At 42.9% G+C, this 26,324-nt stretch overlaps 2 protein-coding genes and 3 non-coding genes across 8 annotated transcripts in view; all 5 read right to left on the bottom strand.

Moving 5' to 3' along the window:
- LOC142659955 (uncharacterized) overlaps positions 1-954 on the bottom strand; it is a 10,029-nt gene extending 9,075 nt beyond the window's left edge. The window contains exons 1-2 of one of the 3 annotated variants that reach the window (XM_075836579.1): positions 855-954; positions 591-652 (exon numbers count right to left, since the gene is read on the bottom strand). The gene's annotated coding sequence lies outside the window, so the exon portion shown is untranslated. The other 2 variants (XM_075836581.1, XM_075836580.1) reach the window with 2 other exon arrangements.
- Positions 955-1,416: 462 nt separating this feature from the next.
- On the bottom strand, positions 1,417-1,499 carry TRNAL-UAA (transfer RNA leucine (anticodon UAA)). The gene has a single exon. It is a non-coding gene; the product is annotated as a tRNA-Leu (tRNA).
- A 1,309-nt stretch (positions 1,500-2,808) lies between these two features.
- On the bottom strand, positions 2,809-2,880 carry TRNAE-CUC (transfer RNA glutamic acid (anticodon CUC)). The gene has a single exon. It is a non-coding gene; the product is annotated as a tRNA-Glu (tRNA).
- A 1,828-nt stretch (positions 2,881-4,708) lies between these two features.
- Positions 4,709-4,780, bottom strand: TRNAE-CUC (transfer RNA glutamic acid (anticodon CUC)). The gene has a single exon. It is a non-coding gene; the product is annotated as a tRNA-Glu (tRNA).
- Positions 4,781-7,895: 3,115 nt separating this feature from the next.
- On the bottom strand, positions 7,896-25,743 carry EXO1 (exonuclease 1). 2 transcript variants are annotated; one of them, XM_075834511.1, is made up of 14 exons: positions 25,380-25,743; positions 22,172-22,379; positions 20,192-20,311; positions 19,759-19,882; positions 19,263-19,400; positions 17,638-17,850; positions 17,327-17,514; positions 16,870-16,966; positions 15,499-15,667; positions 13,185-13,425; positions 10,953-11,424; positions 9,126-9,227; positions 8,189-8,367; positions 7,896-8,073 (listed from the first exon to the last, which is right to left on the bottom strand). In XM_075834511.1, the coding sequence occupies exons 2-14, from the start codon at positions 22,330-22,332 to the stop codon at positions 8,067-8,069; spliced, it is 2,211 nt and encodes a 736-aa protein (XP_075690626.1). In that variant the 5' UTR covers positions 22,333-22,379; positions 25,380-25,743; the 3' UTR covers positions 7,896-8,066. The 2 variants fall into 2 exon arrangements, with proteins under 2 accessions (XP_075690626.1, XP_075690627.1); XM_075834512.1 differs by lacking the exons at positions 22,172-22,379; positions 25,380-25,743 and having other exon boundaries at positions 19,759-19,908; positions 20,192-20,270.
- Between the last annotated feature and the right edge of the window lie 581 nt (positions 25,744-26,324).

Here is a 26,324-nt window from a genome sequence, read left to right as displayed (position 1 = left end):
AGCGTTAAACATGAACGGGATAAAAAACAAACGCAAAAAAACGCTTCTTCCTATATTCACGTCGTAAAAATAAAAATTATATTACTCAGGCCCCAAGCACACGACCGGAGAATTCATCCGTAATTACAGACCCATTCACTTCCGTGACCCACGGACAGCTTCCCGTATATTTACCGTTCATATTATGATGACCTATCCGGTGGAAAGGTCATCGGTTGTCCGGTAGCGGACAACCCATTTAAGAACCACCATTTAGCATGGTGACACCGGACGGATAGGGGACGCTTCTGACGAGACAAACTTTTTAAGGTCCTACTGGATCGCTGCGATTAAAATATATTGACATGAGCGCCCACGTGAAGGATATGATTTGCTGGCTAGAGGCATCCTCAGACAAAAAAACGGTTGTTTTCCCTAAAAAAAAAGAAACAATGTAAATTTTTTCAAATTCCCAAAACACACGATAAAGAGGAGGTCGATCATCGCTAGAGGCGGAGCTTGATGCCACATCCAAGTCAAAAAAAACAAGTAAATCTAAATAAATAATATAAAAACAAGGTTTACATACAGAAGTCTGATGCTCATTATACCTTTTCGGTCAGTAAATTGTGCGCCATGGTGTATTGATGTCCCCCTATAGTCACGTCAGGGCCTGAGAATTACATTAAGTTAAAAAAAAAACAACTAAAAAAATATAAAAGTAAATATATAAATGTACAGACAAACCTATATTCTACTATGTGCAGTTTATTACTCTGTGGAGTACTCCACTTACTCCCATAACCAGGGACTGGGGCTATTCATGAAAAACACAAAGAGAACAAACCACAGAAATGCAAGGATGACACAATTACCTTGTGCGCAGCATTATCACATCCGGGCATCTCCAGCGCAGAACTCTGCCCTCTCCCCATACATCGGCAAAAGACGACGAGCGCTACTGAGCATGCGCAGACAGCGCCGTCTAGCCTGACTGGCGCGCAGCACTCTGGGAAACAGTCGTACGTTCTTCTGCGGCAGATTCGCTCTGTAGCTAGAATTCGCTGTTAAACTACAAGTCCCGTCATCCCTCTCCCTTCTATCCTTAGTTTGAGGATTATGGGTGTTGCAGTCTTTTTTTCAAATCGTTTCCTTTCAAGTGTATGTGGTAATAATTAGTACCAGGCTGTGAATGGTGTGGTACTACATGTCTCAGCATGGCTTATCAGTCTGTAGTTACCAGAGCATGCTGTAAGTTGTAGTTCTACAGTAAACCCCTACACGCACACAGATATGTTTATACATCTTGTATTGCTAGTCCCTTAGACAGAGAAATATTCAAATTCTTTTTTGTGACGGATGAAGAAAAAAAGGTTAAAATGGATATTCTGTGGGAAAAAGTAAAATTATGAGAATCTTCGCAAAATAAAAAGCTGTTACCAGAAGTGGGGTTCGAACCCACGCGGACATATGTCCATTGGATCTTAAGTCCAACGCCTTAACCACTCGGCCATCCTGGTAGCTGTGTTTTATCTGTGGGAATTGGCCTTACATAGGGTGGGGCTCCCCTTATTTTTTTTGTGTCTGTTTTTGCATTTGAAGCTGTATGTGGAATATTTATAAATGCAGAATATTATACCTGTGACAACAACATCGACGACAATCCTTGTTTGTGTTCACAACTTCGCCACCTATCTGTTAGCGCCATAAAGGGCTGATCTCACTATGATAACCCCCGTCCATATACCCTATTAGGGAACACAACTGTCATGGAGTCGCTGCAAGTAATTTGTATGGCTATTCGTGGCAATTGTAGCTGATTACTGGGGGTAGAGAAGCCGTATCTGCAGCGACCTCGCCGTATCTGCAGCGACCTAAAATGGAGATGTTTTAATGAAAGAAATATACATAGCTGACCATGGCTTCCCCTAGGGATCACAGCTGATCACTGGGGGATAGAGAAGCCGTACCCACAACGACTGCTAGTTTCTATTTAAAAAGGGATTGACTTCAAGGATAGACATCTTTAAAGGGGTATTCCCATCTCAGACATTTATAGCATATCCACAAAATGGGGGAAGACTCCAATCCCGGCTGGACGTTGAAGTGTCAGGCGAGGACCATCAGAGAACAAACACCCGGCAGCCATTGCTGGAAGAACATGAGCCGGTGGCGGCAGCGTTATGGTCTGGGGGATGTTTCCTGGCATTCTCCGGGCCTCTCATCCATGTGGAGGCTGTGAACTGATTTGGGTATGAATCCATCGTTACAGATCACGTCCCGCCCCCGCCCCCCATACATGCTGATTGTCTTCCCTTGGGGCAGATGGAATCTTCCAGCAAGACAATGCGACACGTCACACGGCTAGAAATGTCCGCCAGTGGCTGGAAGAGCCCGACCAAGACTTCCAAGTACCTCCCCGCCCCCCTAATTCTCCAGACCTGACCCCAATAGAGCATCTGTGGGACAATACGATTATGGCGATACTAAATTTGTATCTTTTTTATGGTTTACAACTTTGTATGTTTTACTGCTTTTTTATGTTTTTTGATGTTTTACTTCTTTTACAAGGAAAAAACGAAGAGTTGTCATATTCTGAAATTTATTACATTTAGATTTTTCCATCAATGTAGCCGTACGAGGGCTTTTTTTTGCGCTACTTGCTGTAGTTCTTAATAGTACATTTTTGGGGTACATGCGAGTTTACGATCAGTTTTTATTCCATTTTTTGCAGGAGACGAGGGGACCAAAAAAAGAGCGTTTCTGGCTTTAAATGTTCCTTTTTTTAGCTGAAGCAAGAAACAGACGAGAAAAGAATGCTGCCCTCTTTTCCCTGACCGGGAATCGAACCCAGGCCGCGGCGGTGAGAGCGCCAAATCCTAGCCACTAGACCACCAGGGAGAAGACACGTGTTATTCCAGGAGACCAGCGTGAGTCCGCTGAGCATGCTTAGGAAAAGTGAAGCTGAAATGGGGGTCTAATGATGGGACTTTGTTTTTTTTTTTTTTATCCTTGGAGGCTGCAGAAAATTGATCAGGCACTTCAATCTTCAAGTAGAATAGAATAAAAAAGATAAACATGCGGCTGTTTCATTTCCATTTGGAAAAACACCTTTCAGGTCAGAAAACATACAGAGACATTTTTGCAAAAATTTACAAAGGCTTTTAAATTTACATCGCCGCTGTTTCCCACTCTGACACCTATTTAAAGGACGGGTGTCGCGAAAACATTTTTTTTATATCAATTTGCTTTTAGTGTTTTTTAGTAAAATACATTTTATTTATTTGTGTTTTACTTTTTTTTTTTTCTAACTTTTACTTCTCTATGGGGGCTGCCATTTTTTTTTTCATCTCTGTATGTGTCGATTAACGACACATACAGAGATGGAATACGGCACATACATCCCCATAGAGAATGCGAACAGGAACCGTTCCATTCACTATAGTGTACGCCGTCTGTGTGGGAACGGCGCATGCGCCGCTCCCACACAGTCCAAATGGAAGGTCTTCGGCCGAGCGACATCCAGCGCCATTTTCTTGTGGGCCGGAAGCCGCGACCGGACAGTAAGATGACTACTTCCGGTCACGGCTTCCGGACTTGTGTTCTGGAGCGAGCGGTCGGACCGGAGGGAGCGGCGGCGGCAGGAGCAGGTAAGTTAGGTCTGTGCATGTTCGTGTTTTAGTGTGTGATTACCACTGTATGTAAACCTACTACACTGTGTATTCGCTCAAAAAATGGCGGCACACAGTGTAGGAGGTTTGAACATTCAATCCACTCCTTTCTCCTGGCACTAGCCAGGATAAGGGAGGGGGATTGTTTGAGGACACTAGAGCGAGTGTGTCTTCTCCAATTTTGCAGCATAAATCAATGAGGTTGCTTTACCACATGCCAATGCTGCAATTTTGGGAATTGCTCCCTCTAGTGACCAGCACATGGGAAATGTTATAAATTAGAATCTAATTTATAATATTTCCTGACTTGTGAAAAAATTAAAAAAATTAGAACAATGTCTAATCATGTATACACTAACTGTTTAACTAAAAAAAAAAAAAAAAAAATTCTAGCGACACATTCCCTTTAAGGCCTTCTTCCACAGCCATTTCTCAGATTTTCATTTTTGTTTTTTCCTCCCCACCTTCCAAAAGCCATCACTTTTTTATTTGTTCATCGATAAAGCCGTACGAGAGCTTCATTTTTGCAGGACGAGTATTCGTTTTTAATTTTACCATTTATTGTACCATATAATCTACTGGGAAACGAGAAAAAAAAATATTTGTGAGGTGGAATTGGAAAAAAACTGCGATTTCTTCTTTTTTTTTTACGCCGTTCACCTTGCAATAAAAAGACATGTTAACTTTATTCTGTGGGACAATACGATTATGGCGATACTAAATTTGTATCTTTTTTCATGGTTTACAACTTTGTATGTTTTACTGATTTTTTTTGTTTTTTGATGTTTTACTACTTTTACAAGGAAAAAACGAAGAGTTGTCATATTCTCAGATTTATTACATTTTGATTTTTCCATCAATGTAGCCGTACGAGGGCTTTTTTTTGCGCTACTTGCTGTAGTTCTTAATGGTACATTTTTGGGGTACATGCGAGTTTACGATCAGTTTTTATTTCATTTTTTGCGGGAGACGAGGGGACCAAAAAAGAGCGTTTCTATCTTTAAATGTTCCTCTTTTTAGCTGAAGTAAGAAACAGACGAGAAAAGAATGCTGCCCTTTTCCCTGACCGGGAATCGAACCCGGGCCGCGGCGGTGAGAGCGCCGAATCCTAGCCACTAGACCACCAGGGAGAAGACATGTGTGATTCCATGAGACCAGCGTGAGTCCACTGAGCATGCTTAGGAAAAGTGAAGCTGAAATGGTGGTCTAACGATGGGACTTTGTTTTTTTTATACTTGATAGCCGCAGAAAATTGATTAGACACTTCAATCTTCAAGTAGAATAGAATAAAATGTGGCGTTGACTCTGGACTTGATATAATAGAGTGGACTGTCAGGGATCATTAGCCTGTATATTGCTTGCAAAAACATTATTACCTTACATAAACTAAATATCAGTATATTTCACAAAGAATTTGAATGTATGTAACAAGATGGAGTCTGCATAAGGAACACGCCTATGGAAGACAACGCCCCTGGAATGCAAGAGGAGTGAGCAGATGAACTCACAGCTGAATAGAGCCAATAGGGCTTAAGCATGTCCCACATCTCTAGGGAGGAAAGTTGTAATTCTTTGTTTAATAAAGTTCAGTTGTACTTCCTACTTCACTGAGGGAGGATATTTACCAACAACTCTGTCCGGTATATTTCTTCCATGCATGCCCTCAGTTTCCAAATTACATAGGTGGCTATTCGGTGTGAAATAACAGGGAAAGGAACCCTGCCAGGACCAACACTGCTGCTCAGTGTCCAAAGTCCTGTTTCCAGATGAAAGTAAATTTTGCATTTCATTTGGAAATCTCGGTCCCAGAGTCTGGAGGAAGAGTGGAGAGGCGTCAATCCAAGTTGCTTGCCGTCCAGTGTGAAGTTTCCACCTTCAGTGATGGTTTGGGGGCCGTGTCATCTGCTGGTGCCGGTCACTGTGTTATATCAAGTCCAGAGTGCTGGGATCTGATGTCATCTGGGCCTGAACTGAGTCATGAGCGGTATATGCAGGGACCACGTGACTATACACAGTAGTTGTATCACATCAATATTCTAAATCCAGATAATTATTTATCAGAACACCCGGAACAAAACATTGTGTGTTATGAGGTTCTGCAGCAGCTGAGACACACATTAGGAGGCGGAACATTGCAGTTTGGCCCAATAAAATCAAGTCAGTTGTATGCGGACTTCTTCGGCTAAAAGCACAGCATGTTCTGTGTTTGGATGATCAGGAGGTGATCGTAAGAATCTTGAGAAGCTAAAACGGCCAGGAGGTAATTTTCAGAGTAGATTTACCGCCTATTTAATATCCTGAAACCCCAAACTTGGAACTGCTTTAAATGAGATTGTCCCAACTAAACCACCTCTTCTCAAATGGGCAACCATAGATGGTCTGCCAGGTCTTCACATTCAGAGTACAAGAAAACCAACTGAAGGGTATATTCACGCCCCACGCACACGACCGTACCCATAATTACAGTCAGTGATTACGGACACGGCCACCCGCATTTCCAGGCCGTGCTCCCATTATAAATGATAGGCGCACGGTCCGTAAAATAAAAATTGGACATATCCTATTTTTTTACGGATGCTTTCTACGGCTGGGACACCTTTCCGTAAATATCCCAGAAAGTGTCCGTGGGCCATAGAAGTGGATGGAAACGTATTTTGGTCCGTAATTGTGGGCCAAAATTACGGTTGTGTGCAGGGTGCCTTACACATGACGGATTTGACAGAACTTGTGACTGAACATCGGTTCCTTACATCTGAATGGGGTTATTGCTGCACATTGATTCTTGCAAGCCGCATTCAGATTTATGGAACAGATTTTCATTCGCAGAAACTTTCTGCAACGAATCTGCAGCGTGCGATTCCACCCCAAAGGTTTAGGGGGGCAGAGCCGGTCATAAATGGGCTGTTATGGGTGCGATAGAAGTTAGAACTATATACACAGATGTAATCTTGCAACAGTAATTGTAAAAATTAATTTATTGTCTACAAAAGGAATTCCGCATATTTTACAATCCACATACAAATATATACAAGTTCCTAAGACAACTAATACATAAAATGTCACACCGAGAACCGCATAGTAAAACCGCCACAGCTGGATTGCACGTTTTATATTTAGTTTGCTATGACACCCTCAAGCCCAAATGTGAAATTGCAGCAAATATTTGAAGATAATGAAGCCTGCAGAAGTACGACCCGAGACCGCTTGTGGGCATGTTAGACAGTCGCACCATAAACTACAGGCCCCCGGCACACAACCGTACATTTTATCCATAATTACGGACCTTTTCATTTCTCTGGCTGACGAACACCTTCCCGTATATATATATATATACGGGACGGTGTCTGGGCCGTAGAAAGTTTCTGTAAAAACAGGACGTCCTATTTTTTTTATTTCACGGACCATGTACTATACTTTATAATGTGAGCCGCAAATGTGGGTGACTGTCCGTGGCCGTAATTATGGACTGTGATTACCGGCACGGTCGTGTGCATGGGGCCTAAGTGGCAATATTGGAGGGCCACAGCCATGAACTGCATTAAAGTGAACATTAATCTGAATGGATTCAAAATGTTGTGCTTTTTATTTTCTGAAAATATGTTTATAGTGGTCGGACCCTTTTTTCCTGATACAGCTCTCCAAATCCCCTGCATAGACCTGGCGGGAGATTTACCGAAGGTCCTCTTACACGGGCCGTCCTGGGCCATGTAAACGAGCGCCGATCAACGAGATAGCTCGTTGATCGGCATTCGATTGCTCCTTTCACACGTATGGGGACGAGTGCTTGTTACTACGATCGCTTGTCCCCATACATTATCATCATGTCGGCAGCGCGTCTCCCTGTGTAAACGATAATATTTTTCATTTTTAAAACTATACGATCAGCAGATGATTGAGCGTTTGCTCGTTCATCGGCTGATCGCTGCCTTGTTTAAACAGGGCAATTATTGGCAACGCGTGTTATATGATTATATGTTCTTATGACTGGACAACCCCCCCCCCCCCCCCCTCTGGTAGCATTGCAGACCCCATAAGATGACAATTTTAACCTTGCCAATATTATTTACCTTACTTTATCCTGGTTGGAATTCCAGGACATTTTTACCTAGAGAATTATATGTAAGTATCAGAAAAGCAGAGCTCCGACAGCTATAAAGTTATATTAAGAAAATAATCAGAACAGAATTTTGCACCCAAGAACGACATGACGTTAGAATGTGATGATTCTTTTAAAGTCAGTGTTTTTTACATTTCCTGCAAGTCAGCAGCATTTCTTCCTCTAATTTGCAAGACGTCTTCCTGCACTTCCAGTAAAGAGTCGACAGTTCAGATAATTTCATATCCATTATCACAAACGGATTCCAAACCAGCGGGCCAAAAAAAAAAAAAAAAACAGTGGTGTCCTTACACGTGCCTTTAATGCCTGCAGACGCAGATGGAGAAAAAAAATGAAAGACACAGGATGGAATGATTGTCATGTACGAGATGAGGCATAGAATTATACAGAGGCGCTTGGATGATATTTTGTGCAATCTTACTTCTTAAAACTGAAATTTTTCCATAGGTCATTGATGGTCGTTTGCAGTCCTGGCCGGTTCTCATTGTTTGGTGAAGGTCTTGCTCTGCTACTCAGACCACTGGCTTTTGCAGGTGCCATTGGCTTCAGTTTTGAACCTGAGCGTACATCTGGTCTCTTGGGTTTAAGCAGTCCAGACACCTGAAAAAAAATAAATAAATAAATAAAATAAAATCAGCGCAAGGGCGCTTTCACACGGATGTTTTTTTGTGCCCGTTTTTCAGACGCAACACTTGGACCGGGTGTTGTGTCCATATTACGGTTTTACAAAAAAAAAACAAAAAAACACTTGTATTACTGTTGCGTGCAAGTGCCCTAATAGACATCTTAACGGACAAGGACATGTAGACATCTTGGGCGCCGTTCACATCTGTGCTGTGGCAGATTAGTCACACAACAGACACCAGCAGCACCAGACAGATCCCACTGACCTATAATGGGGTTTGTCGGGTTCCGTCAAGCTATCCATCGAATTGATTGAAAAAAAAAAATAGTGCTGTATGATGTGAACAGAGCCTTATTGCAATAAAAACACAAAAATAAATAACAAAAAAAAAAATAAAATCACGATCGGCGTTGGTGCCATTGCCAGGAAGTTCTGGTTAGCCCAATGTCGCCACGAATCCTAAACTTGGTGATCCAGATTACCCAACTCTTATTAGAATTTATCTCATAATTGTTTCAGTTTTGGTGTATTTCATCTTTAGGCTACACCCAGACGGTTTAATCACACACTACAACCCCCCCCCCCCCCCCCCCGCTCATTAAGGATCTCCTTACTCTATGAAAGTCACACTGCATAAAGTCTGTGTGTAGCCCTGGCCAAAATAGGCCAACAGAGCCAAATAACCAAGACTAGGACAGCTCGCACGTTTTTTTTAAGGAGAATCTGTTTTTACCTTAACATTGGTCAGGGGCTTCTGCTCAGGAAAAGCGGTCTGACGCACAGGAGACACTTTAAAACGGAATTCACAAGTAGATTCTTCAATCTTGTCAAGGTCCTGATTATTGAAAAATAAATGGTCATTCAAGTGGTGATACCTACTATATCACAGGTATGGTCTTATAGCAGGGGTGCACAACCTGCGGCCCCCGAACACAGACTTACCATAGACAGCCGCATCGTTCTGATGTAAAGAACAGAGTGCAGTCATTACACGGCAGCGCCAGTCCCTCGTCCCTGCACGGATCATAGATATCAATGCAGGACTGGGAAGATGCATGTGAGTGACCTCTAGTGGCTGCGCACGTGTGTGCTTCATGTCAGAGAGAGGAGTGGTGAGGAGAGGCACAGGTAAGTACTAAAGGTGCACTGTGTGGCTGACTGTTCAGGTGTATTCACAACTCACGGTCAATCGCCAAATAGTGTCTAAACGCTGTGGTTTTGTTGAATTCAGGACAAAAACTACAACGTTTGAATATATCTTTATGGCGGTATTGTGTGGCTGGCACGGTTATGGGGGGTGCACTGGGGTCTGGCACTCTTAAGGGGGGACAGTGAATGGCTGGCACGGTTATAGGCGTTAGGCCCCATGCACACGATCGTAAAAAAAAACTCAGTAATTGCGACCCACCCGGTTCTATTCGCTGCGGATACCTTTCCGTATCGCTACGGAAGGGTGCCCGTGCCGTAGAACCACGCTGGGAAGTATGGAGCGTGTCCTACTTTTAGTTTTTTGTGCGCTGTGCTCCCATACTTTGTATGGGAGAATGGCACTAAAATGCAGCACGCGGGTGTTGGTGGCTGACAGTACCCGCAATTGCGGACCGTGGTTACGGGCACGGCCGTGTGCATGAGGCCTTATTGTGTGGCTGGCAAAATGTGGTTAAAGGGGTTTTCCACGTTCTGACAACTGATGACCTATCCACCGGATAGGTCGTCGGACACTTAGACCCCGCACCGATCCGCCACTCTGGCTGCCTCCGGGCACCGGATCTTATTGCCGGAAGCAGATGGCTCCAGTCAAGGAATAGCATCCGAGCTGCAGTATTCAAGTGAATAGGAGCAGAGCTGCAGTTCTGTTAAACAGCCGCTATGCACTGATCGCAGCCATCTGCTTACGGCTCCAACTACTACATACACTGCATAACATCCGGTGCCTGGGAGGCAGATCGGTTCGGGTTCCGGACATGCACCTATCACATAGTGACAAACTCTAGACATCATTTCGATCATGCTTGACATCCGGGAAATCTGAGACATTGACTGCATGACCGGATTTCCTTTCTTTCTGGAGATCGGTGCAGAGGAGACGCAGTCTCTGTGTCTTCTGTGTAGTTCGCAATATAGAGCGGTTTATTGTTTTATAAAAAGGAAAAAAACGCTAAAAAAGTAAAAGCGAAATCAAAATAAAAAAAAGCTGAAAATCTACTTCTATCCACTCCGGGACAACTCATAACATTCCTGAGTGTCCCATTAAAAGAAGACGACCGGTCATGTCCTGAAAAAGCGGTGACTATACCTGGATTCCTGCCTTGCCCATGATTCCAGCACCGTTGATTTTCGCTCTCGCTCTGCGGGCCTCCGTTCCCCTGCAATCCGTCCTGTTAGTTTCGGCTGCCTACATGCCATTTTATAAATAAATTGACCACATGGCGGTCTCTAGTATTAGGGGGAAGGCAGAAATGCAGGTATAGCCGAATTTTACGTTTTTTTGGGACATGACAAATCTTTTTTTAAACACACTCATTTGGAAAAGTAGAGAGATTAGTAGACAAAGACTTACTTCTGAGCTGGAGCCTTCGATTTCGACCAGTGTTAATTTACTTGTATTTTCAGAGGACGTTAACACTGGACTGGTCTGGTCACCACCGCCCGGATATTTATCGGGGAAGTCAGTCTTGTTGCTTTCCATGTTGGACTCAAACACATTTTTAGTCCTCTGAAACCGTTTGAGGGACCGCACAGGAGGGGACAGGTTCTGTGGTTTGCCGCTGCTGTTGGTCAGACTTCCTGACCAGCTAAAACAGTTCCTCGGGTTTCGGAGTGGAGAGGAGGAGAAAGATTTCACGCCGCTGGTTTTAGACGCATGAGATGGAGTCTGCGCTTTAATATACGGTTCATCGCGGTCTTCTGTTCTTTCCAGGTTTGGAGTTTCATCAGCAGATTCACCATCACCATTAGGGATTCTCTTCCCTTCTTGCTTTTTGACGATGTCCACAGATGCGGTCACGAGGTCAGAAGGCTGGCAAAAAAACCTAAACAGTGGTATGCAAATGGTTATATACATAGGCATAGAGTAGGAGATATATATATTATATATAATTAAACTGCAAGGTCTAAAAAAAATAAAATAGCTTTAGAACTTAAGCGGTTTTCAGTCTTCAGCAAATAAACTTAATTTTTTTTTTTGCATAATGAAAGGTTAAACATTTTCTAATATACTTTCTGTACCAATTCCACAAGGTTTTTAAGATCTCTGCTTGCTGTCATTCAATAGGAACCCTTGTTTACTTCCAATGGATAAAAACAGGTCCTGGTCATGCGATGCTACACAGGTGTACGGCTCGTTACAGTTATCAGAGCTGTGTCCTGTAACGAGCTGTGCACCTGTGTGTCCATCACATGACCAGGACACATGTAATAAAGGTTCGTAATGAAGGACTAGGAGAGATCCTAAATGCAGAAAGTTTATTAGAAACTTGTATAACTATTTCAGTATACAAAAAAAATAATATTTGCTGAATAGAGAATACTCCTTTAAATAACTAGGTAGCAGAAGGAATATCGTCTACGGTTCTTACCCTCACAAGACCTGCTTAATCACCTACCTACGCTATTTAGAGGAACGGTCGCCTCTCCTGACGTCTGTTTTAGATGGAAATTCTGGAGAATCTTCTCTCAGAACTTAACATTGTGCTGTTCTCCTCTGTTATTCCTCCTGAAAATGTATGAACAAATTGACAACTGGGTTTTACCATTCTCCCTTGTCAAAGGGGTGTGTCTCTAGTCAGACATTGATTGGATAGTGTCAAAGTATGTAGGGGCACCCCCCTAACTGATAACACCCAGTTGTCAATTTATTTATACATTTCAAGGAGGAATAACGGAGGAACTGCACAATGCAAAGTTCTCATAAAAATGCTACATAATTGTTATTTGATGGGGAATACAAATCGTCACGTCAACAGACATGTCAGGGGAGCTCACAGGTTCTCTAAGCATATAAAGTTGAGTAACTTTGTAAATGCTCCGATTTTGAGTTGCAGAAGATTTTCTTTACCATTCATATTCAAAACATATTAGGAGAGCTGGAGTGAGAAACACGTGTTAGGTCACAGGTCAGACAGTCGGGTGGAGTTACACAATTGTCTGTTACCCATGGCAACCAGCAGAATTCTGACAGGAGGAAACATTGTAAGGCTAAGTTCACACTAGCGTGAGTATACGTTTACCTCTCTTCCGTCAGAGGACGAGCGGATCGCAAGATTGAACGCAAAGCAACGGTTCCGTTAGAATTACCATTGATTTCAATGGGAATTCTTTTATTTCAGTTGCTTTCCGTTTGTCTCCGTTCGCTAGGTTTCCGTTTTATTTTGACGGAAGCAAAAGTGCAGTCTGCAGAACTTTTGTTTCAGTGAAAGAAAAAAAAAAAAAAAAAAAAGGAAACCTAGCGAACGGACAAACGGAAAGCAACTGAAACAAAAGAATTACCATTGAAAGCAACGGTAATACTAACAAAACAGTTGCTTTCCGTTGACTATTTCGATCCGCTCTTCGTCTGACGGAAGAGAGGTAAACGTATACTAATGCTAGTGTGAACTTAGCCGAAGATAAATCAAAGTCAATATTTGCAAGTATTTATATAGGTCTGCATGATACTACAGGGATGTTCCCACAGATCTAAAGCCAAAAGGGAGCAATCCCTCTGATGGCCTATAAATACTACTACTACTACCACCACCATCATCCTCGCTAAAGGCAATAAAATAAAAAAAACACATTCAGTTCCACGTACCGACTTCTGGTCCCAGGAACAGAGATGGATCCACACTCTTCATTCTTCCTTTGTGAAGGTGAAGCAAATTTATTCCTGGCTTTGGGCTGAGATTCCCGGTTAACTGCAATATCATCTGATGGCTGCGCGGCACTCGCACTGGGAATCTTTAGCTTTGTTAAATTATCTTCACATTTTATTTTAGGTTTCTTATTCTGAGAAAATGAATACTGACTGAGGAGATCAGATTCAGATGCTCCACCTGGAAGACAATCAGATGCATCGTTATGTTCACTGGCATTGTAAAGAACTGAGAGGAAGAAAAAAAATATAAAAGTTATTCTCTATGGTGTCATGTCTATTGAACCTCTGTAACATTTAGGTGTCAAAGGGTGGGTGTCCCCCCCCCCCCCCCCCTGCTCAGGACCCCCATCTATGGGCCATAACGGAGAGCCGCCCTGTATGATCGGTTCATGCTAGCGGAATACATGGACGGCCATTCATTTAATCTCTTTGCCAAGGATACGTCTCGGATAAGACAACCCCTTTAATACAGCAATAATGGGGCCTGACTGGTCCTGGACATTCATAGAAAAGTGTAAAAATGTAGCTATACGTAAAAGTCATAAGCAGCTGAAATTATAATACTGAAGTGAAATCTGCAGCGGTCAGTTTTAGTTTAGGGTCCTCAGCTCATCTGTCTGTAAGGGTATGTTCACACGGCAAACAAAAAACGGCTGTAAAATATATGGAGCTGTTTTTAAGGGAAAACAGCCTCTGATTTTCAGCAGTTTTTTTAAACCAAACTTTTTTGAAGCTTTTCTTCAACTAACCCAATGTAAAACGGCTCCAAAAACGGCTCAAGAAGTGACATGCTCTTCTTTTTACAAGGCATTTTTTTTTTTTAAATGGCCACGTAAAAAGACGCCTCGTGGGAACAAACCACCGTTTTTCCCATTGAAATCAAAGGGCAGATGTTTGGAGCCGTTCAGCCTTTGTATTTTTAGTCGTTTTTCGGGGTGTTTATGGAACAAAAAAGGTTTGAACATAAGCCGTGTAAACATACCCTTAAAAATGGAATGATCTTTCATTTCTGCCACAGAATCAAGTGCCGGACGGTCAACTATAGTTTGGACCACTCTGGTTGAGTAAAGTTCATTTTAATCCAGTAGCCCAATCTAAACCAATGAACCATTATTGAGGTAAGATGCCCGATAATATATAAATCTAGGTTTAGGAAGTCTAAGAACCAAACCACAAATTTTTCAGGTCACATTATGGAATCACAAAGAAGCTGAAGCGCAGTTCAGAAGGACTATCAGAAGGTGGCGCTGTAGAATCAGAACGATCCTTCATTGTAATAAAAAATGTAAACTAAAAAAAAATTAAAAAGACCTCCTACTATTATAAAGGAAAAAAAGAGAAAAGACTAGTCCTCAAGTTTCTCATATGAAAAAAAGTTTGACACGCTAATGGTTTCTTAGTCAGATCATAGAGCTTCCCCGATACAAGCAGTTACATTTATTTTGCCCAATTTCCACCTAAAACTTCATACAGTAAAAAAAAAAACGTGTAGTACCGTGTTAGCCGGAAACAATATGCAATGTTAAATACTTACAGATAGAACTTTTATGGTTAGTCAATAAAGGTATCATACCTACAATACTTTTGTCTTTTTTGACATAAAAGTATTTAACATTGCACCTAAAACGTAAAAATTGTCACACATCATTAGGTAACCAGACGTTACAGCGACTACCAAAGATTGCCAATTAATTACAAAGATATTGGCATTTTTCTGTGTTATTGTGGCGGCCATTTTTGTAAAAATTGCAACAGGTGGAGCAGTATGTCATAAAGGTTAGGTGCGGGTCCCAGAGGTGAGACCCGCATCTACCTAGCTCTATAACGGGGCCCCATAAACCTCGTTCTACTGCTCTGTGTTGTGGCTGAAGCGTGGGATTCCGGACCATGAACTACGGAAACAGCCTACGTGGTTTCCGTAACTCTCTCGTAGTGAATGGCAGTTACGGAAGCAGCGTAGCATGCGAGTTATGCGGCTTCCGGAACTACTACTCATTTCTATAGGACTTACGGAAACGGCGTATGCGGTTTCTGTAATTCATGGTCCGGAATCACACGCTTCAGCTATAACACAGAGCGGTAGAATGGGATTTAGGGGGCCCCGTGCTAGAGATGGGTGCGGGTCCCAGAGGGGGGACCCACATTTATGCGACATTTATGATATATCCTGTGGAGAAGTCATAAAGGTCTCTGATGGGAAAACCCCTTTAAGGCTGGGATACCACCGTGCGTGTTTGTTGCACGACTTTACCTTCATGAGGTCTTTTCACTGGATTCTTGTTACTGGGGAGTATTAACCCCCGGAGCTTGGGCTTTTCCTCCGTTTTTATATCAGAACAGGGGCTCGAGTTTCTCTTCCAGATGCTGTTGCATTGGGTTGTGGTCTTTTTGTTCCAACTGTGACTGCGCTGCTTAGAAAACTAAGAAAAAGGGAAAATAATCAAAACAAGTGTGAAAAAAAAAATGAAGCCGAAATTCAAGATAAAACAAGGCATGCCAATCCTAAACAGGGATGCTTAACCCCTTAATGACTGGGCCATTTTGCACGTTAATGACCAAGGATTATTTTTTGTTTTTTCATGGTCGCATTCCAAGAGTCGTAACTTTTTTTTTTAATCCGTCGACATAGCCGTATAAGGGCTTGTTTTTTGCGGGACAAGATGTATTTTGTAATTGTTCCATTTTTAGATGCTTATAATATATTGATTAACTTTTATTAACTTTATTTTAGGAGAGAATTGAAAATAAGCAGCTATTCCAGCATTCATTTTCACGTTATAAATTGACACGGTTTACTATGCAGCGTAAATAACATGTTAACTTTATTCTATGGGTCGGCACGATTACGGGGATACCAAATATGTAAGGGTTTTATATGTTTTCCTACGTTTCACAATAAAAAGCCTTTTAGAAAAAAATTACTTGTTTTTGCATCGCCGCGTTCCAGGAGACGTAATTTTTTTGTTTTTCCGTCAATGTGGCCGTATGGGGGCTTGATTTTTGCGGGCCAAGGTGTAGTTTTCATTAGTACTATTTTGGGGTACATAGGACTTATAGATTAACTTTTATTAATTTTTTTTATGGGTGGAATTGGAGAAAGAGAATTTTGCCGTTGTTTTTTGTGTTTCTTTTGGACACCGTTCATCCGGCGGTTTAATTAATGTGTTAATGTTATTGTTCATCTTGTTACGATCACGCACCTAGCCGCCCATTGAAGACAACGGGTGCGTGAAAACCACGGACAGCACACGGATGCACAGCCATGTGCGGTTTGCGTTTTACACATCAATTACTTTTATAAATAAAAAAACAAAAAAAAAGCAAGGAACACTGATCCAAAACAAAACACAGATTTTACGCGCGTGTGAATGTAGCCTTAGATGATCGGTCTGTTGCAGGAATGTCCGCCACATGTACATATACCTTTAAGGGACATGTACTTCTTCCTCCCACATTACAGTGCGGTCCACTAGAATTCTCCATATTTATCATGAGTGAGCATGAACGCTGTGCAACAAATTATCTTCGCCGTGGAAAATTATTTTAATTGTTCCAAATTTCTTCATCGATAAGTGGAACTCATGATCGCTTTCTTTCCGTGACTGCCATTCATACATCTCACCTGTGGAACATCAGGGTTGTAGTCATCGGTTTTTTCCATTGTGTTGACGTCCACGTTTCCTAGAGCAATTTGATAAGCAACGGAATCCCCCATGTTACTAACAGATGTTAAGGAAAAAGGGAGGAAGAGACCCGTCCAATTATCCAAAATACACACGAAATAGAAATCTTCACGAGACTCCCGTCCCAAGAAACAGAAATTTATACCCAAATCTCCAAACCATGTCGTACAAAGATGTGCAACTTTTTTTTGCCTCTCGCCACTTCTGAAAAAGGTGGAAAAAAAATGGGTGGCAAATTGTAGTGCAAATCTAGTACAACGAAACCCTCAGAAGTGTCGTTCTAGCTTTGGATGTGCCTGGAGTAGAAAACATGGTGTCATTTTAATGAAGATTTAAATTTTTGTAAGTCTTGAGTTTTTAAAAAAAAAAAACTACCTGAGCAACGATAAAGGATACGGTCCTGCATAACTTAATACTTTTGGGTCTATCCCATCTTCGTAAGGATTTAGCGGAACCAGTTTTCTTTTTACGGGATCAAAGACCAACTGGTATAAAAACGTATTATTTGCACGAATAAATCCCTCTATGTAGCCGTCGGGAACGGTTATGTTGGTTTTCAGATATTGTCCAATTTTACTAATAACCTGAAAAATGAAAAAGGAAAACACTCAGACCAATCAGACGTCACTACTGCATTTGTATGGACATCGTTAACAGAAAACTTACATGAAACTGAACGGAGGCAATGATAAAAAAGAGGCCGTTACCTGTGTAATATCGGGATTATTTGCAATTTTCAGAAGTTTACTTGCTTTGGCTAAACCAATCCCGTAGATAGAAGGCAGATAGTCACAGCCAGACAGGATACACATGTAGCGAAACTTCTCCTCTGTGAACACATCTCCAAGAGGTTTACACATCCCAAATCTGTCTTGATCAATTTCTAAACCATTTCCAAGCTTGTCCATTTTTAAAATCACCTGAAGATACAGAAAGGTCATTCGGTTTATTATCTAGTAAAAAAAAATATACTGAACTTTTTACGTAGCAGCTTCTGTCATTCCAGCCCACACTGCCAATGAGAAGACCCCACATCACCACGATATAAATTCCCATGGAGGGCGCTACATGAAAAGTACGGTCATGTTTCAAAGCTCTGGTGATATCATGGTCTACCGGTCTAAGAATGTAGAACTGGATTACCAAGCAGGGGACGAGGTGTCATTTTATGGCAAAACGTCAGGGCCTTAATAGTTAAATTCAGCCCTGACATTTTCTTACTTCCTAATCACGATATCATCTATAAATTGCTCTTAGAGAAACATGAGCGGCTTCACCCGTTCGGTGCCCGTAATGCGCAAATAGAGGACCCGTTCGGCCAGGAGCAGACCACGCGGCTGCATCACACGTAGTAGCACCTGCTTACATGTTTCTCTAAGTCCCTGTTCGGACGGCATGTATTTGACGTGTATTTTGGTGCGTTTTAAACACCGAAAAACGCGTAAAAAAACCCTTGATTGAGCTACCCATTCAAATCAATGGGAAAGCGTGAAGTTAGTGCACAACGTTTTTTTGCTTTTTTTACGCAAGCGTATTTAAAAAAAACTTGTCGTATAAAAAAGAAAGAATCAGGTCGATTCTTTGAAAAATGTGCCAAATGTTGACATAGTCAATGGGAGTCCTAATCCCGCGCCGAAAAAAAACGCATTAAAAAAAACAAAAAAAAAACGCCTGTATCTTAAAAAACACTTCACAAGAAACGCTAGCGTATTTGACACATTTACACGTCATTTTTTTTGTGCACCATGTGAACATGCCCCAAGACAGGGGTGCACACATTTTTCTGGTCCGAGAGACCGTTCCCAAGCCTCATTAAAAGTTAAAGGGGTTTTCCCATCAGGGACATTTATGGCTTATCCACAGGATATGTCATAAATGTCAGATAGATGCGGGTCCCACCTATCTCTAGAACGGGGTCCCCTAAACCCCCATCTACCTTTCTCAGCTCCTGCTGCCTCCCGGCCTCTTCCTGATTACATAGTTGGGAATTATGAAACCAGCATAAAACGCTGAGCTACGCGGTTTCCGTAACTCCCATAGAAGTGAACGGTAGTTACGGAGACCGTGTAGCTCGCGTATTCCAACGCAATCGGCGACGAGGTGGCCATTCATGCACACAGCTATGGGAGTTACCAGCATTTCACAGCTCCCATAAACTATAATTGAGAGAAAGTCATGTACATGCGCAGCCGCCCCCTGGGCCTCCGGTTGTGAACCTCTGTTTTAAGAGCATCCTATAAATTCGGGTCTGTCCTGGTGTCAGATTCCCTTTACCCAGCGAGTGACTAACAATTATCACATATTGGATCCTGTGTACAATGTCAATTCTCACCGTTTTACAACCAAAAGCAAGAAGGTCGGAATCTTCTGTGATGATCGCCTGAGCAAATCCATTTTTATTTAAATACGCCAGCTGGGAATCTGCCTCATAGGGAGCGACTAGGCAGTCAATGCCTTCAGAGCGTGCGGCCTACGACAGAGCGGAAACAAGAATTAATCAGAACCAAAGGATCACGAACTGCACACGACATTTCTGCAAATCATTCTGTACACGCTAAAGTGGTTGTACAGATTTAAAAAAAAAACCACGGCTGCTTTCTTCCAGCAACAGCGCCACGCCTGTGCATGGGTTGTGTCTGGTATTACAGCTCAGCTCCATTTAAGTGAACAGGGCGGATAAGCAATACCACACACAACCTGTGGACAGGCGTGGTGCTTTTTTGGAAGAAAGCGGCCATGCTTTTTGCTAATCCTGTACAACCCCTTTAAAGACAAAGGTCTCCCCGATCCAATTACAAAGTACAACAGCATTCGGCATCGGAACTCACTGTAATAACATCATGAGCCATTTCTGAAGTTATATTAACGGCGCGTGAAAAACAGTCTCTGGCCTCCGTCAGCTTTCCTTCTCGCAGGAGTTTCTTCCCCTTTTGCAAATTCAGCTGCCTCTTCCTGCAAAAAGGACACAGTTCGGTTTCCTGCAACATCAGCACAAATAAAAGACACAAAACATCTGCAAGAATACAAAACAAAAAGTACAATAAAGTAATATATAGTAGATATAAGGCCGTGTTCACACTGGTTGTGCCGGATCCGTTGTATGACTTATAATGGGGTGTGTCGAGGTTTCTGACGTTTGGAGAGTAATAATTGTACCCAATGCTGCGCTATTTTTGCTGTAAAAAGTGAAGGAACTGCGGCTTCAAACTGTAATGTGAACAGAGCCCAATATATCGTCTCTCCATCTCTGCGGTTGCTTACTCTCGTCTGGTCCGCTCTACATCTTTCTTGGAGGGTAAAGTGCAGCCATCAAACACCAATATGGGCCTAACACCATGAGACAGCAGCATGTGCACAAACTTCATGCAGTAGGCGACGTACCTAGAACAAAAGAACATTCCCGTTATAGCATTTATTCCAATATCATCTGTGGAAAATATATGTGGGGCAAGGATAGGACATCACTCAAAACATGTAAGGTTTTCCATGAGGAAAATAGTTTGATGTGCAATGCCTGGCCCTTTATCATCATGCGGATAATAAAAATAGTTTAAGGGGTTATGTGGGGACCAAAAAACGATTATCAGTGTAGTCCCTGCAGTATGTGATACACTCGCTAATATACATTCCGGTCCCCCGTCACACTGATTCTGAAATTTTCATAGATTTTTATAGCACTCCCAGGGGACCGGAAGTCTAGTTGCACAGTCTTCTTTGATGATGATGATGCGGCTCCTCGTCATGTGACCGGCCCCACTGTACTCTATGTACAAGCAGTAGCACAGCGATCACAGAGTACAGCGGGGCCGGTCACATGACGAAAAGTCACATCGTCATCAAAGACTGTGCAACTGGACCTCCGGTCCCCAGGCAGCTCTATAAAAAAAAAATCTAAAACGCGTTAGGGACTGGAAGGTATATTAGTGAGTGTATCACATACTGCAGGGACTCCACTGATAATAGTTTTTGGTCCCCACATCACCCCTTTAAATACATGGATATTGGAGGCTACATCAGCAGTTTCATCAGATTTGACTATAAGAAAAGTGCAGCACAAATATGAAAAGAGGCTAAAACACGAGGTTGGAATAGAAATTGTCCGGTGTCCGGACAGCAGATTCCAGGCCGAGCTCCAGGCTGGTTCACAACATTTCAGATCTGTGCAAAATAGGACTGTTTATAGGTTTGTGGGTGGCAGAAAACAAAAAAATAAAAGCTGAATTTCGGGTTTTATCTAAGAATTAAAATGGGGTTGTTAAACCCTGTGAATTATTTTAAAAACTGCTCACAACAGTGTGAGATTACAAAAGGAGTAATACTCCCCTTATCAATCACCTACTGCTTCCGTGCCAACGTCTCCATGGTCCCGTGCCGGTCTCTGCCCTTCCTCCTCCAGCGATGATGCCTCAACACCGCTAAGGTCACAAGAGTCACGTCATCGCTGAAGCAAGAAGAACGGAGTAGCGGAGGACCAGGCAGAGGAGGGATAGTGGGATAAGGGGAGTATTATTTCTATGGTTATTTAACACCATCCTAAGCAGCTTTAAGGGCTCGTCCACACACAACAGAAATGTTGCGGAAAATTTCTGCAGCAATTCCGTTGAAAGTTGCAGACTTTCCGCTGCGGTAAAAACGCACCATTTCCTGCGGTTTTTACGGCAGAAAACAGTGCGTATTTTGCTGCGCTTTTCACAATGCAAGGAGATGGTGCCATCTCCTCTGAAAAACGCAGCAATTCTGGCCACTTGCCGCAGCAGGAATGGACATGCAGCGGTCCGAAAAATACGCACCGCAGGTCAATTTCTGGTCTGAGATTTTACGCAGCGTGCGGATGAGATTTGTTAAATCCCATCCACTGTGCTGCTACAGTATTCTGCGCCATTTTTTCCATCCGAAATGCCGGACCAGGAAAAACTCGGCAATTCCGCAGCGTGTGCCCTAAGGCAAAGTCTACACGGCGACTGAAAGTCACTCAGGAATTGCGTTAAAATCGTGGTTGTGATGTCAATTTAGCCATTTTCTATAGGTAGAAAAGTTCCGACAATCCTCGCGACGATCGCAAAAGTTCTAGCAAACTTGTTGGTTGCAACAGATTTCAAATTCAAGCTGCATCGTGGCCGCATTGCCAGTCGCCATTTATCGACACAGCATATAGACCGAACATCTTTGCTGGCGTCCAGACCGAGTCTAAATTTGCTGCCCGCTCATTAGGGTTTCGAGCTATGACAAGGACAGACTTACTGGTCGGTTGCTTCTCCTTTGGCGAGTTTATCAGCACAGGCAAAAGCTCCTTTATGAAGCCAGCAGTAAGTGTCCACCGCCACCGTCTGACCCTTGTATTTCTTCACATTGACTGGTTCAGAGGCTTCTTTAAGGAACTGCAGTAGACCCTGAATTCCCATATCCGCAGCAGTGCTAAGCAGAGGCGAAGTCCAACTTCTTATCAGTCCTGTATAAAGATAAAATATTATATATATATATATATATATATATATATATATATATATATATATATATATATATATATATATATATATATATATCTATCTCTGCCGACACAAATTAAATATGGAATCCAGCTCAAGTTCAGAGAAGGCCATTAGTCATGCCATAGTTTGGGTACATTGGGACAGGTACCCCATACGCAGCGCAGGTCTTGGTCAGTAGAGTAACATATTGGTGGTACACTGTAGGAGGATTCTTAAACATGACGTCATCATGTACAACAGCAGCAACCGGCACCGTGGTCACATGACACGATGGAACTATAAACGACTCACCATAAAACTCTGGGATCCACACCTATTCCGAGAACGGGGGTCACCGGCCACCACAGATGATTAATGTTGAGGTGCCCACTCAGGCGCTCTCCATTTATTTCTATAGTAGTTATGGAAACAGTCATTCCCTCCAAAGAATGAAGGAGCCTCAGCATTTCGTGGCTTTTACCAAACAGAACGTCACCTTCCCCTGTGCACCGTGTCACGTCCGGCCGCTCTATTCAGGGTAACGGCGCTGATCTGAAAATCAGACATGATGACATTCTGTATGGTAAAAGCCAAAGGTGCCGCTCCATCATTCTTGTACTTTGTAGCGGTCCTATCAGACGTCCCCGCACCAATCACATACGGACGTCATATTGAAGCGGTACGCCATCCATCACGATCAGTACTGAACTTAACACCTTCCCGACCGCCCACTGTCTTTTGACGTCAGGCGGTGCGGGTGCTTAATCTACAGAGACGTCTTTTGGCGTCGCTGCAGATCAGGCTGATGAGCGCTCGTGTGAGCGCTCATCCTCTAAGCAGGAGCTGTTACTAACAGCTCCTGATCTCAGAGCAGCCTCCTGAACACAGCTGGGGTCGGCAAACATTCAGACCCCAGCTGTTTAACCCTTTGATTACCGCGGTCCGTGACCGCGGCAAAATCAAAGGGAATTCCCCTCTTTGATCGCATCACCGGGATTCCAGTGATGCGATCTAACACTGGGGAATCCCTCTGCAGTCAGCCCTGGGGACCTACAAAGGACCCCAGGGCTGTCTGTTCCATGTGCCTGCTGTTCGGGCACACTATGTGCTGCCCGATCAGCAGCCTGTGTCATTGCGACACAGTGTAATGTATCAGCATACAGGAGTATGCTAATACATTGCAAGTAAAAAATAAAAGTTATCCCCTGATGGGATTAAAAAAAAAAAAAAAAAGGAAAACAAATAAATAAATAAAAAAAGTCACAAAAAGTCTTTATTTTGCATTAAATACATTTTATTGCCCCTACACTAAATAAAAACAAAAAACCTATGCATATTGGGTATCTACACGACCGTATTAACCTGAAGAATTAATCTAATGGGTTATTTAGCGTGAAACGTGAACGGGATAAAAAAACAAACAAAAAAAAACGATTCCAAGAATCGCTTTTTCCTATATTCACGCCGTGGGGAAATTTTTTTTTACCCCCAAACTGTGGGAAAAAAAATAAATACTATGTCTCTCGCATAAAACAAGGCCTCGTACAGCCACGTCAGTGAAAAAATAAAAACGTTATGGCTGCTGAAACGCAGAGAGGCAAAAACAGAAAAATTTAGCTTTAAGGTCTTTTCAGGCCCGGTCATTAAGGGGTTAAAGGCTATGTAAACCTTTGATATTTTTAACAAAAATGTGTATCAGTGTTTTGTGTAACTTTGTAAAAACATATTAAAAATTTGTTTCACCTTTTTAGATGCAGCTGCTCTGTATTCTCTATACAGAGCAGCTGTATCTAGCGCTATTCACTGAATCCGTCAGTCCCGCGGAGCTGACTGGTTCAGTGACTACAGGATCCACCTGTAATCGATCACATCTAAATTCAAAAATGAGGCGGCGTTCACACTTAGGAGTTGCCAGCAACAGCCGACACTTGGATTTCTGCGCAGAATCCACGAGAATAAATATGTTCATTATTCTCGTGGATGTTTTTTTTTTCTGCAACGCATGTTTATTTACCGGAGCGTGTGAATGGCGTATAAACCATCCCATTCACAAGCCTAAGATGCGGAACGTAAGCGGCTTTAGGCTCAGGCTACACGGCGCTTGCAGCGAATGATTATCTACGTGGTCGTGTTGCGACTTGTGACCGCCACAAAAAATATCTAAACTTGCTGGAATTTGGGTGACAGGCAACGTGGCTTTCTGTAGACAGCAGTGCAGATCATGACTACGACTCGTGTGTGTGACCGGTCCTGATGAGGGCATGTTCACACGGCTTATTTTCTGATGTTTTTCGGGCTGTAAGATCGGAAGCGGAACGCCTCCAAACATCTGCTCATTGATTTCAATGGGTAAAACGTCATTCCGTTCCGACAGGCCGCGAAAAACAAGTGCAGGTCACTTCTTGGGACATTTTTAGCGCAGTTTTTCGTAGACTCTATAGACTTTTTGAGTTTGCGTGTGAACATGCCCTAAATGTCACGACAACAAAAAATACATACATTTTTAAAAAAAAACAACTACAAGTCGCAGTCGCCAGAAGTTCTTTTGCACGATGCGCACGAGATTTCAGGTCGACGTGTAGCCATGAGGATATTTGCGTGCGTGTGAACACAGCCTTACAGTCAACAGCCGCAGCGTAGGTTATCGTTGGAGCGCTTCACTGCCGCTCATCAAAAATCACCAATTAAGGCCCCGGGTGTAATGTCACATTAAAGTCACGATCACGACACGTCTAAGGCCCCATTCACACAAACGTGAATAATGCGCAAATCTGATACGCTGGTGTGAATGAGGCCTAAAAGTTGCACACGACCTTGCGACAATATCAACATTTACAAAACATGGTGGGATTTGCCGCCATGCGTTCCCAGATTGATAAGCATGAAGGAGTCCAATGCACTACAACTCCCATCATATCATGTGTTCCGCTACTTGTAGTCTCTATGAATTATAATAACATTTAGGGCTTGAGTCTACCCACCTGGTGTTGAGCTGCCAGCCCCTCGCTCTCTGTCCGTGCCCCGGGTCCAGTAAACTACTCTGACATCATCACTATGGGAACCGGCACCGATTTGGATCGGGCTGACTGGTATTTTAAACCGAGGCGCGCCTTCTGCCTATCAGGGACGTCCCACCTTACACACGTGATCCCGGCGGAGGGGCGGTGCTTGGGAACTCCAGCCGCCATTACAAGTAAGGGAATAACACGGCCTGGGGAGTTTCGGGCTGGGTTGAGCTGCTTTTTATGGAGCTTAAAACAAATATCCGGGATGAGAAAACGTTTGGGGTCACGTTTTTGCACATAATGTAGCAGTCAGACAAACTGCGTCGAGTTTAAGAGATTACCTGACGGGAATTAAAGATGGCTGCCCTCTGTGGAGAGGTCACGTGTTAGCAATACGTCACCGGGGAATGTGGCGCGAAAATTGTGAGTGAAATAGAGAAGATTTTTTGGCGCCCAATGTGAGCAGAATGTGAGGTGATTGCAGAGAGATGGATGGATGGATGGATGGATGGATGGATGGATGGATGGATGGATGGATGGATGGATGGATGGATGGATGGATGGATGGATGGATGGATGGATGGATGGATGGATGGATGGATGGATGGATGGATGGATACGGTGTGTATAACTGCGCGGTTTTTGATGTGTTATTAGGTGTGCGGTTTACAATTTTAAGTGGAGATGGTGTGATTTTGTTGTATTTTTTTTTTTTTAAGGGCTTGTCCACACAACGGAATTGCTGCAGAAAACTTCTGAAACGATTCCGCTGAAAGTCAAAGGCTTTTGGCTGCAGCAAAAACGCAACATTTCCTGCGGTTTTTGCAGTAGAAAATGGTGCGTAAATTGCTGTGTTTTTCTCAATGTTAGGAGATGGAGACATCTCTGAAAAACTCAACATTTCTGGCCACTTTCTGTAGC

This window comes from Rhinoderma darwinii, chromosome 8 (assembly GCF_050947455.1).
Source record: "Rhinoderma darwinii isolate aRhiDar2 chromosome 8, aRhiDar2.hap1, whole genome shotgun sequence".
NCBI classification, from domain to species: Eukaryota; Metazoa; Chordata; class Amphibia; order Anura; family Rhinodermatidae; genus Rhinoderma; species Rhinoderma darwinii.
The sequence above is the reverse complement of the archived record's forward strand: the minus strand, read 5'-3'. Positions and strand labels throughout refer to the sequence as shown.